The sequence below is a fragment of the Dendrobates tinctorius genome, unplaced genomic scaffold (genome assembly GCF_039654945.1).
Source record: "Dendrobates tinctorius isolate UK_male_01 unplaced genomic scaffold, ASM3965494v1 ptg000060l, whole genome shotgun sequence".
Classification (NCBI taxonomy): domain Eukaryota; kingdom Metazoa; phylum Chordata; class Amphibia; order Anura; family Dendrobatidae; genus Dendrobates; species Dendrobates tinctorius.
The window spans coordinates 1,701,068-1,714,370 of NW_027361728.1; the positions used below are offsets into that span (position 1 = coordinate 1,701,068).

Below are 13,303 nucleotides of genomic sequence, written 5' to 3' on the forward strand. Positions count from 1 at the left end.
TGTTGATTTGATTTGGATTTCTCTTTTGTTCATTCACAGTACATTCTATTCACTAATAAAATGAAATCATTAACACTTCTATTTTTGACAGCATTCTTCCTCACCTGCCTACAAACTTTGTGAAGTTACCTTACCAGTCATATAATGGGCTTTACCACTAGTTTTCATGTATGTATACATATTGCTAAAAAGTAGGCAAAAACAAAGAAACAAACAATCCAAAATAGATTTCCATTTTTAATTTGCATGAGGAAAAAAAAAATGCATAATATCAAATATACACCTTGAGTCTGATAGCAGCACAGACACAATGACATATGTTATGTCTGGATGATGACTTATGAGACACACAAATCCTACACAATGAAGAAGAACAAGAAGTTACAGCAAGATGAATGAATTACATCACATTTAAAGGAGAACCAAGACCAGAGAAAATGAAAACACCTTTCAATAACAGAGAAAGTAATCACATGTATATGGCAGGAAACAGTGAAACATGTCAATAGACATAACTAATATTAGTGCAAATAATGCATACGGTAATGCGTATTGTTACGTTGTAAATGCCCCCTTTCCTGTAGAGGCGTAAAAGTAAATCCCCCCAAAGTATTGTGGCATGAACAATATTTTACATGTACCTGGAAATGTCCGATTACAACTGAAAAACAAGATATCTGATCACTGAGCTGAGAAGAGACAAGCCTGATGTACGGTGGCGCTGTAAGAGGAGAAAAAAAAAAATCAATTTGTAATCCAGGATAATCTGACCATTGTGAATCATAGCACCTCTTAGAAAGATGTCACTCAAAATCTCCCTATAATGCCTTCTTGAAAGGTACAATGGTTTACTATCCAGGTTGAAAGTAGCACCGAAAGAGATGAAGAATTTGTACGATCTGGAGAAAGTGATGACGACCTGTCAAAAATCAACAACCAATAAATATTACACTTGAGCAATATTCTTGGCAGAGAACAGTCGGACAAATATTCGAGAGGCTGATGGGTAAAAATTAGTGAGGCACGAACGTGCTCGGATAAGGTGTTATGTCAGCACGGTCAGGTGCTAACAGTGTCTTCGGCGTGCTTGAAAAATATGTTCGAGTCCTCGCGCCGGCATGTCTCGTGGCTGTTAGACAGCCGCAACACATGCGGGGAATATCTATTTGTTAGGCAATCCCTGTTTGTGTTGCAGCTAACATCCGCGAGACATGCAGCAGCGGGGACTGGAACATATTATTCGAGCACACCGAAGTCACTCGGTTACTTCCCAAGCATGCTCTGATAACGTCTTATCCGTTCACTCATTGTTAATTGCAATCTAAATCGCCACAATTGTTCCACCACGTATGTGCAGTGTCTAGTTCACCTATAGTTTGGGGTACACCGGTAATGCATGTTTCATCAATATGCAGCTCAAAAAAGGAAGGCGGGATAAACAAATTCTCCCTACCGGGACAGTCTTCAGTGTCCGACTGTGCGAATGAACTCCGCAGGCAACTGTGCCAACTGCAGAGCTGCCCATTTATCTTTGATTACCTGAATACACAGATTTTAGCAGGACTACACCATTATTTTGTGTGGGAGGGTGTCCAAAGTTTCCCAGGGAGGCAGATGAGCAGAAAGGACATTGAGCAAGAAGACGTGGGCTGGTGGAGTTCTCAATGCTTCCTCCTCTTGTTCTTTGGAAACAAAAGCAGCCACCAATGGAGTCAAGCAAAGGTTTACTGCTATCTAAATTGCTTAAGGATGGCAGCCCTTCATTACAAGAGGTTTTCTGGCTAGGTACCGAGGGGAAATTCTCATTAGGCATGGTAAATAAAAAGAATCACTAGATTTGTATGTGCACAGAATCTGATAAAATGTGCAGTATTCCTAGGAAGAAGTGTGACCTTTGTCTTGTCTTAAAATCAAAACATGGTGAAAAATAAATTCTCTCTACTTTGGCCCTTTATTTCTTAAATGATAGGGACATCTTCAGGGGTGGGGCAATTTTTTTTTCTTTCAAAATGCATGTATTTTGAACTAAAAATTATTTTTTGCAAGTGGGTTTATATAGCTTACACTGTCTACTGCTAGGTGCAGAGTTGTGTGAGAATCAGTCTGATCGTTTATAACTCTTATCGTCCTTCTTCCAAGCTTCTCTCAGCAGATTTATGATCAGAGTTGAGATAAAATCTATGTGGTCATTAATCAGCTGAGAGGAGCTCAGAATCAGGAAGACGAGAGAGATAAACGCTGCCAGAATGAGCTCGCTGACTGATTCTCAGATGACTTTTTCTGCAGGTAGCAATAATCCGTGCAGCACAAAAGCAGCTATAGAACCAATATGGTAAAGAAAACGTAGCCGCAAAAATTGTGTTTCAACAAAAATGCATGCATTTCAGTAAAAAACAAAATGCCCCGAGTGTGTCCTACTAAACATGGCTCATTCCACAGGAAAATTACTGTATATAGGTTTCCTTTGAGCAGGATTTGCATTATTTAGCCTTAGGCCGGGGTCACACAAGCGAGTGCAATGCCAGAGTCTCTCGCATCAATACCCGGCACTGCCGCCAGCACTCGGGACCGGAGAGTGCGACTGCATGTCTTTCTATGCAGCTGAACACTCCAGTCCGAACCGCCGGCGGCAGTGTCGGGTAATGATGCGAGAGACTCAGACGACTTTCTTGCAAGTTTGACCCCGGCCTTAGGCAAACACTCATGCTCATTTTGACAAGTCCAGTGTTCTAGTCCTTATACCGCCTCCGAGGCCACGTGCCAGAGAGACGTGGAACACAGGAGAAGGAGGCCCGGAGAGGTCCAACATTTCAGATTAAGGAGACTTCCTAGAAAGCATTTTATTATCTAAAGACATTAATACATTCTTTGGATCGACATTTGTGAAACTGAAGTGGAATGATCCAATGTGATAACATTTTGGTTAAAGTGACAAATCTATAAAAAAAAAAATGTTATGCCTTAAAATTTGATCTGAATATATTTTATGTTCTTTTACAGAGTGAAATTTTCCTGGAGACGTCTACACATTTGTCATCAATGGAACGTAGGTACTAATTAAAGGGTCTAGATTCAACCAGATTCGAGCCCTAACTATGTCACCTTGCGGGGAACTGGTCAAGATTATATGGGCCCCTGAACAGCCTGTTATGCAGGGCTGATGACAATATTGTGCTTGTATATTTTGGCCGTTGCAGCATAATAATGTGAGAAAAGTTTAAAAAAAACATATATACCGACAATAATCAGGCCCCTTGGCTGATAAACATCTCATTTATGCAGATAAAGCCAAGATCGGTGCAGCTCACGTCAATGCACATGCGCCAAGTGTGATGACTTCTGTGAGGTTGATTTACAGTATGTTAAGTCAGCACCAACCCCACCCCAGTCACTAACTACAAGTTTTAGAAACGTTTTGCGCTATTTTCAAAGTTTTTTTTTTAATCATCATTAGTCCGCATCAGCCATAATATAAAAAAAGCATAATTGTCGACCAATCACCATCATGGATGGCCTAATTCCTCCCTCTAGGTTCTCTTTAAACCTCAATGTCTTTTGAAAATCAATGGAAGCCCAAATCAAATAATTTATTTCCAAACCATAAATCTAGTTTCTCAACATGTAGACGAATTAAATAGACAATGCAAACATAAAATGGTCATTAAGGCTCATGTTCTCCCTTGAAACTAAAAATGATCAAAGCAGCATATGAAATAGTCATTTACGGTTTCAAAATTTGCAAAGTCCTGCACAATCAGGATTAAAAAGTTCATATTGTTCTTGACAGATCCAATCTATGCTGGATATGTAAAAACAAGACAGCACATAGACTACACATCAAGTCTTAACGTAAGCATGTGAGAGTCTCAGAAAAACTTGTCGTCAATCCTAAAGTGAGGCCTGGTTACATCGTCAGGGTTAATGAAGACAGAGATGGATTTCCCTGGGTTCTCAGTCACTAGTTGCTGTAATTTTTTGGCTAACCGGTCATCAGGTTGATTATTGTCTCCACCATCAGACTGCGGTGAAGGTATGCTGGTGGTGCTCCCTCTCCGTTGGATATCCATGGTGAGCCTGTTTGCAGCCTTGACATGTTCTATGGCCGTTCGGAGGTGTTCTGCTGGGTCGGACCTTACAGAGGAGAGCTTCCTAGCATGCAACATAACTGTCTCCTCTGAAAGGTGCTCTAGCATATTGCACTGAGGAATGAAGTAATTGGGGCACATTTTGTTGACTAAGCAATGCTGCAGATCATCAATTAGTCCCAAAAGAAAATGGGCAGCGTAATCGTCTTGAGCCAAGTAATTAGCTGGAAGTCTATCACAAGCCCATAGCATCATACTGCGGAGATGGTATGGACTGATGGCTTTTGGTCTTGATAAAAGCTTTATGATTATGGCTTTACAAGCTTGGTAGGCTTGCATTAGGCTGCTGGAAATGCATTTCTTCAGCTGTACCTCACTTCTGGCAAATGACAACCTCCATTCATTATCTTTTTTACCCTTATAGGAGCAAGCTGGCACCAAATAAAAGCCACTAATTACTTCTTCTTCTGTAATCTTGCCATCCCAAAAATGGTTTTCCATTAGCCAACTTTGAGCCACAGCTGGCCAACCCTTGAAAGAGACAACAGGAACAATATCGTACATCATGCGACTGCTACCGACACCTAAAATAATTGTAATAATTGTACCATTCTTTTCTACCTTCTCTACCTTGGGCATCCCTCTCTGAGGCTTCTTCTGAATTTCAGACAACACAATGCTGATTGACTCATGGAACCAGTCTGCAACTTTTGTAGGGGAGAAAAAATAGTTAGTAGCCCCGTTGATATGGTCAACTATTGTACAACAATCTTTCCATTTGGTGATGGTCCCTTCATCAAACAGTCGAAGGCTAAGCCATGAATGACAAAGTGTAGAATGCCGCATATCCAGCGTGACCGGTTGGTTTCGGTCATGAAGTTTTAAAGCTGGCACAAGTAGAGTAAAATCCATGTCATAGTCTGTTCCACGGGCATAAACATTTAACTCATCAAGATCCAGGTCAACGACTCCTTCTCGAACACCGCCAGAAAGCAGCAAATACTCGTTGGCTACAGGCAACTTCTGGTCTAGTTTCTGAACCATACCTAAAAAGAGAAGGGAAATATTCATATTAACATAAGCAAAAGTAAAATCCAATTATCACAAAACCTTTCTTTTTATTAAAACTGAGATAGCAAATATTTTTATGCAGCGCTAAAGTGGTGCTACTAACACCTGCTGTCTTTGCGCTTGCTCCGCCATCTTGTGACCACAACTTCTGACTTACTGGAAGTCAGAGGTAATGCTAAGGACTTCACAATTACACCCGAAAGAGCACTTCTTTCATTAGACATGGAACAATTTGATGATTCGGTAAGACACATTATCATACACATCCTCTTAGTGACCAAGACCATGTTAGCATAATGGTGGAAGAAAGCAGAGGTTCCCAAGTTTTCAGACATACTTGACAAGATAGGCCAACACAGCGATTTAGAAGGCAGATTTGCGATTAACAACAATCACAAATACTCAAAAAAAATGGAAGACCTGGAACAACAAATTTCATATCAAATAGACTCAACAAGAGGCACTATATTTTGAAGTTTAAACCTGGGCGCTTTAGTACTGGGATGCTGTATCTCCTTCCAAGAATGTTACCCCATAATAAGGATTGTCAATTTTTTTTCTTTTATGTTGTTATTCGATATATGTTATTCTATGCCTATTTGTGGGTTCTCTAGTTTTTAATATTTTTTTTTCCGTACCTGTACAAGGTTGTTTATTCCCCACTCCCTTCCCTCTCTTCCTACCTTTCCCTACCCTGTTTATTTCTAAAAAAAACAATAAAATTATTTGAAAACAAGTTCTCATTGCAAGTCTCTGAAAGACAGAACAAGGCTCTGATTGACTTGCATTGGAAAGTGACTTGTGGCTCGCTTCAGCAAACACTGGAGTGATCCGAGAGGTAACAAACGGCAGGAGACCGACCGGAGCAGTACGGATAACAGCAGAAGACAGCAGCTGGTAACTGTAAGACTAAGCGCAGGGGTCTTACATTAGTCACGCCACTCCACCGCTGCAATAAAAATAAAAAACACTGGAAAGGTGCTACAAGGTCACACTGCTTATGTCTGAAGTTGCAGCATTCACAAGTAAGTTGAGCGAATACGTTTGGGTCCCCGCTTATTTGGCAAGCTATAGCGCTTACTGAATAAGCTACAGATACATGGAGCGCGCCGGCTGATCAGCTGATCGGTGTCACAGCTGTGTCACTGTCACAGCACATGCATGGAGAGCCCAACACACATGCTGTTCATGCATGTGCAGTGACTGTGGGATGCAAAGTTCTGGGAGGAGAGAGAGGCCGGATCACAGATCTGTGGCATGTCTCAGTGGTCGGGCTATCAGCAGATGGGGCATGACTGACCCATCCAAAGTGCACGACTTTATCTAGTTAAGGTCTTTTGGATCTACAGTGAAATGAGCTTGAAAAGTGGAGTATAACTATGTACTATAACCTTTCCCCACACAATAGGATTACCTATAATCAGCGAAAAAACAGGTGCAGACATATTGCTTATAGGCGGCAATGATCCAGCTGCCCAGTTCCTAATAAATAGACGGGCATTCTCCATAAGAAGTTGCCACCAGGGTTAACCTTGGATGTCAGTAGATGGACTTGTAGCGCTCAACAGGAAGGAGTCGTCTGTGCCGAGATAACCCCTTTAAGCAGCAGTTTAAAATCAGTATGCACTGAGCAACTTACATCAAATAAACTCATTTCATGTCATAAATTCCATTAAAATGGCCGTGGTCTTGCTGTAGCAGTAATTGGTCATCACTAATTCCCACTGGCACAGCGAGCGAACAGTTAACATGTCATTCAAATCCTTGTGGATTGTGACGACGAATCAGAGTTTGAAATGTAATTTTGAGGAGCCCTCGTGAGACTGGCACCACTGAATGGCGGGGGTATCAGATGGGCATGTTACTATGTCTAATTCGCAGCACAGCAGACCAGGGGCACTGCAGGTGTGAACACGTTATATGCGCTTGGAGCAGCTGTACGCAGAAGACGCCTCATCAGATCAATGCCAGTTCTAGAGTCCATGTTCTCCAGCTTTTAAACATCAATTAAGAAAACTTTCAACTTGGAAGACAATCAATAGAAAAAGAAGCCAAGTGCATTAAGAGTAAATGAAGCTAATGGATATATGGTTTTAAATTTGGTTTTAGTGCTTTACCCCTCAATTAGTCTGTGTCAGAGCCCTCCCTATAACACAATAGTGGCTTATGGGCAACGCAGAATGTCCTATAAAAGGGGATCTGTCGGCAGGTTTTTGCTACCCCATCTAAGAGCAGCACAACAGAGACCTGTATCACTCACTGGGATGCTTGCGGTCATTTTGACAAAATCACCGTTTTATCTGCTGCAGACCTAACAGTTCTCTGAATGTTGAGCTCTGTATAACCCCGCCCACACTACTGATTGGCTGCTTTCTGCCCAAGTGTACATTTAAGCTGCCAATCAGTGGTGGGGGCGGGGTTATACAGAGAGCATAAATATGGAGGACTACCCGGCAGCAAGGTGTACTAGTCCTCTAGTGATAAAATCAGTGTTTTATCAACAGGAGGTTATCAAAACAACTTTTAGCAGCACGACCTATGTGCATAAGATTTCTGAAATGTCATTCACTGTGCCGATACTGTAAAGAGCTGTGTGTGTGTGTTTTTTTTTTTTTTTTACGGTAAAACGTAGCATGTGAACTAGCCCCTTTACTGATGTTCGATTTACCTGCACCCTGAACGTGCCAGACGTAACTTGAGCTGCATTGTAATGCCAGGACTGCATGAAGACTCTTACTAAGTAGCTCATAATACCTAGAGAGTAATTCATTCATTTCTGCTCCACAGTCAAATTCACAATGGGAATATTAACATAACTCCATGGAGCGGTTTAAAGGGAACCTGTCACCTCGTTTTGCTGCAATAAGATACGGCCACTACCTTTCAGGGATTATCTACAGAAGGGTTCCCCAACTCCAGTCCTCAAGGCCCACCAACAGGTCATGTTTTCAGGATTTCCCTTGTATTGTACAGTGATTGCAATAAAAAGCATCTTGGTGTGTGACAGCAGCCAAACAAAAAACGGATATAAATCTGGCATCACTGTAATCGCACCGACCCGAAGAATAGTTGCCTAATCAATTATACTGCACAAGGAACAGCGTAAAAAATTAAACCAATTTTTCACCTACTGTTCAATTTGTCATTCTGCCTCCCAAAGATCGCAGCAAGGCACGGCCCACATTTATCCTGTGCTCTGCGCTGAGCACTTGCAACAGGGTTTCCATGTAAATCTCTGAAATAGGTGATTCAGAAGGAACCTGTGGTGGAAGATTCCCTATAATGATGCAGATGGAGGCACTGTGGACGCTGTCTGACCTGTGATCCATAGAATCGTAGAGTTGGAAGGGACCTCCTGGGCCATCTAGTCCAACCCCCTGCTCAAAGCAGGATTCGCTAAATCATCCCAGTCAGATGTCTGTCCAGCCTCTGTTTGAAGACTTCCATTGAAGGAGAACTCACCACTTCTCGTGGCAGCTTGTTCCACTCATTGATCACTCTGTCAAAAAGTTTTTTCTAATATCTAATTTGTGTCTCCTCCCATTCAGTTTCATCCCATTGCTTCTAGTCTTTCCTTGTGCAAATGAGAATAAAGTTGATCCTTCTACAATGTGACGGCCCTTTAGATATTTGTAGACAGCTATTAAGTCTCTACTCAGTCTTCTCTTTTGCAAACTAAACAATCCCAAATTCTGCAGCCTTTCCTCATAAGACAGGGTTTGCAGACCGGTCACCATTCTGGTCGCTCTTTTCTGAACTTGCTCCAGTTTGTTGATGTCTTTTTTAAAATATAGTGCCCAAAACTGGACACAATATTCCAGATGAGGTCTGACCAAAGAGGAGTAGAGGGAAATAATGACTTCACGTGATCTAGACTGTATGCTTCTGTTAATACATCCTAGAATTGCATTTGCCTTTTTTGCTGCTGCATCACACTGTTGACTCATATTCAGTCTGTGATCTATTAGTATACCCAAGTCTTTTTCACATGTGCTGTTGCTTAGCCCTATTCCTCCCATTCTGTATATGCTTTTTTCATTTTTATTGCCCAGATGTAGTACTTTGCATTTTTCCCTGTTAAAAACCATTCTGTTAGTTGCTGCCCACTTCTCCAGTTTATTTATATCTTTTTGAATCCTCTCTCTCTCTTCTCTAGTATTAGCTATCCTTCCTAGCTTTGTGTCATCAGCAAATTTAATCAGTTTACCCTCAATTCCTTCATCTAAATAGGTGTCCGTCTTCTTAGGATTGCATAAATGGGCCGTCGGCCACAGTTTTATGCACTTCTGTAAAGAAGGACACCGCTAAACAGTGGCCAGATGGAGTCCAGTGTAACTCTGCTACCTTATTTTAGTGAATGGATCCCTTCGGGGTTTCATCTGAATCACGTCAGAAATTTAGATGGAAACCCCAAAGTACCGTATTTTACGCATTATAAAACGCATTCCCCCCAATTTTTTTGAGGGGAAATGGGGGTGCGTCTTATAATGCGTATATACCTTACTGGTAGGATTGCTATAGGCTGGAATGAGGGGGTGCCCGGCGGTGCTGCCCGGGGTGTCCGGCGGGGGGGAGCTCCGCCGACATTTCAAGAAAGGCCAGAGCCCCCAAAAGTTCCATGGTTTCCTCCTGTCCTGTGCGGTGGACTCCGGGAAAATGGCCGTCAGGGGGCAGCGCATGCACAGATGGAGATCTCAGCACAAAGATCTCGGGAGATGAGATCTCAGCGCTGAAATCTCATCTCTCGAGATCTTGATGCAGAGATCTCCATCTGTGCATGCGCCGCCCCCGACGGCCATTTTCCCGGAGTCCACCGCATAGGAAACCACGGAACTGCGAGAGGCTCTGGCCTTTTATGAAATGTGAGCAGAGCCCCCCAGCAGCACCAGACACCCCGGGCAGCAAAGCCGGGCACCCCAGCAGCACCGGAAACTTGCAGAGGCGCACTGCACATCGGACACCCCTCATCCCAGCCTGCAGCATCACCCCACTCCTGCCTCCTCTAGCAGCGACCCTGGGACCTTGCTTCACCGCAGCCACCACCCCCGGTAAGCAATAAGGAGGCATGGATTATAAGAGGCACCACCATTTTATTAAACAAAATCTTTTTTTCCTATTTTTTGCCTCAAAATTTGGGGAGTGTTTTATAATCCGAAAAATACGGCAAGTGCTGAGTGTAGAGCGTCATATAAATGTGATCCCAAACATTATGTAAAATGTTCCCAATAAAAGCTTCAACTCAATCTACAAAAAAAAGCAAGTTCTCACTCAGATCTGTCATCTGTTAACAGAAATATAGGGGGCGCCAAAGTTACTGGTAGCACTGGAAAAGGGGAATGGCGCTTCACCAGCCCCCCCCCCAAAAAAAAAAAAGAAAAAAAAAAAAAAAAAAATCAGGAAATTCAAATGCCCCCTTCTCTTCTGAGCTCCACAATGCAACTAAACCACATATAGCATCCACGTTTGGCATTTCTGAAGCCTGCCTAACTTAACGGGTGTATGCCTTCAGAAGCAAGGGCTGGGAATAATGTACTGGTCCCTGCAACAGCAGTTTGCAATTTTCACTTGGCAACATACATTGCTGCTTGTTTCTGGAAAACATCCATGGAGTAAAAAACACCATTATACCTGTAGATAAATTCCCAAATGGGTATAATTTCCAAAATGTGGTCACTTGAAGGAGGATTCTGCTCTTCTACAGTAGCAATCAGGGACTCTGTATATGGAGTCTGCAAAGTGTTCTAGGAAAATCTGTGGTCAGGAGGCAAATTGCGCTCCGTGCCTCCAGAGTCTCTCCTTATGGCTAAGTAGCACTGTACAGACACATACGGGGTATTGCCATGTTCAGTAGAATTTGGGGGACAAGTTTTGGTGCCACTTTTACCCACTTCTGTGAAAATGAAGAAGAATTTTGGTGGTATAAAATTCTGTGACACACCTTTGTTGTCAATATACGGTAATAACTGCACCCCTAGATTAATTCATTGAGGTGTAGCTTGTAAAATGGGGTCACTTAGGTTTTGCTGTTCTGGCACCTGCAAACCAAACAACAAAATCTGGCACTCTTGCCTTCTGAGCCAGTGCACTGTGCCTGAAAATATTTCCTGATTACATGTAGGGTATTGGCACCACTTCGGAAAAAATGGACCTCAGTGTGTTGTAAAAAAAATTTCCTAATAGCCCTTTGAAAAAATAAAAACTTGAGGCTAAAACAACATTTTTGTGAGGAAAATGTGATTTTATTATTTTCACGGCTCAAGGTTATAAATTTCAGTGAAGCACCTGTGGGTTCAAGGTGCCCAATACACATCTAAATGCATTCCATGACAGGCCTATTTTCAAAAATGGAGTCACTTGTGGTTTCCACTGTTTAGGCACATCAGGGGCTCTCCAAATGGGACATGATGTCCGCTAAGGATTCCAAGAAATTTTACATTCAAAAGCGTCAAATGGCGTTCCTTCCCTTCCGATCCCTGCTGTGTGCACAAACAGAAGTTTTCTCTCATATGCGATATCTGCGTACTCAGGAGAAATTACACAACAAATTTTGGGTTCCATTTTTTCCTGTCGCCCTTGTCAAAATAAAAAAAATTGGATCTGAAGTCCATTTTTTGTGAATTTTTTTTTTTTTTTTTTTTTTTTTAAATTCCAGTGAAGCACCTCAAGGTTTAATAAACTTCTTGAATGTGGTTTTGAGCCCCTTGAGGGGTGCAGTTTTTAGAATGGTGTCACTTTGGGTATTTTCTTTCATATAGACCCTGCAGTGTGAGGTGGTCCCTAAAAAAAATGGTTTTGTAAATTTTAATGGAAAAATGAGAAATCGCTGGTCAACTTTTAACCCTTATAACTTCCTACCAAAAAAAAATTGTGGTTCCAAAATTGTCCTGATGTAAAGTAGACATGTGGGAAATGTTATTTATTAACTATTCTGTGTGACATAGCTCTGTGATTTAAGGGAATCAAAATCAAAGTTTGAAAATTGCAAAATTTTCCACATTTTTGCCAAATTTCCGTTTTTTTTCCTCACAAATAAACGCACGTCATATCGAAAAAAAAATTGCCACTGTCATAAAGTACATGTCATGAAAAAAAACAATCTCAGAATCAGTGGTCTACGCTGATGCATTCCAGAGTTGTTTCCTCATAAAGTGACAGTGGTCAGAATTGCAAAAATTGGCCCGGTCATTAACGTGCAAACCACCCTCGGGGGTAAAGGGGTTGGAAGGAAAATGGTGACATAATATACTGCATGTGTTTATACAATATTGTTAAGCGAACAGCTTGTTGTATATTTACTTCCATAGGATTTAAAAGTTTTAATGATTTAAATGTTATGTTCTATGAATCTAATTCTCATTTTCCTACTGTGAATTTGATGTCACTCAAAATTCTACATGAGCCATCTGTAAAGGATTCCGAAGGGAGGGTTACCCACTACACAGCTCGGTGTTTGATCACAGGTTCTATTCACATATAAAGAAATGAGGCCATATGTGACAAGTGGAAACGTCTGATCTGGGAGTAGCCAGCGACCGGCCTGTGAGATGGCGGCATCCCATGCAGCCATGTTCAGCGGCGGCCACCATGTCAGCGTGTATAGCGAGGTCTCTCATATACAGTGACTGCAGTAATATGATGCTAGGAGTGAATTCACACAGGAGACATAGAATATTTCCCACGTACGGTAAAGATCCACAGGAGCCATTAGCGTCAACACGTCATCACAATGGCAGGCGTGAAACAGAGGCCGAGTCCCAAAGTGCAGCGGCCGAAGACCATGTCCATATAGGTAATATAGAATATGCTCATGGGCATGGTCCGCGGCCACATACAGCTGCTGAACCGCGGAACCTTGCTCCAGTCATCCCTTGTCCATCGAAAGAAACCTGGAATGAAGTGAGGAAGGTAATGTCGTATAGAGTGAAATGACAAGCCATAATCTGAATAAAGACACGCAGCTCCATGGTGATAAAATGCAATAAATCAGTGAAAAGCGTTTATAAACACTGTAATCACTGAATGGCATAATTAGTAATTATACAGTCAGTGCACACAGACAGACGACTTGCTTTCCATAATGTCTAACAATGCAAACAATCTTTTCTTTCTCCACTAGATGGAGCCCTAGATCACGGTATAAGTCTAGA

General features: G+C 42.0%; 1 protein-coding gene across 2 annotated transcripts in view; it reads right to left on the reverse strand.

Moving 5' to 3' along the window:
• Positions 1-224: 224 nt before the first annotated feature.
• Positions 225-13,303, reverse strand: part of MB21D2 (Mab-21 domain containing 2) — a 136,429-nt gene continuing 123,350 nt past the window's right edge. Inside the window, exons 2-3 of one of the 2 annotated variants that reach the window (XM_073578635.1) lie at positions 4,707-5,131; positions 225-4,616 (exon numbers count right to left, since the gene is read on the reverse strand). In XM_073578635.1, coding sequence (XP_073434736.1) covers positions 3,867-4,616; positions 4,707-5,131 — 1,175 coding nt within the window. In that variant the 3' untranslated portion in view covers positions 225-3,866. Of the gene's footprint in view, positions 5,132-13,303 lie in introns of both variants that reach the window. The other variant, XM_073578634.1, reaches the window with a different exon arrangement.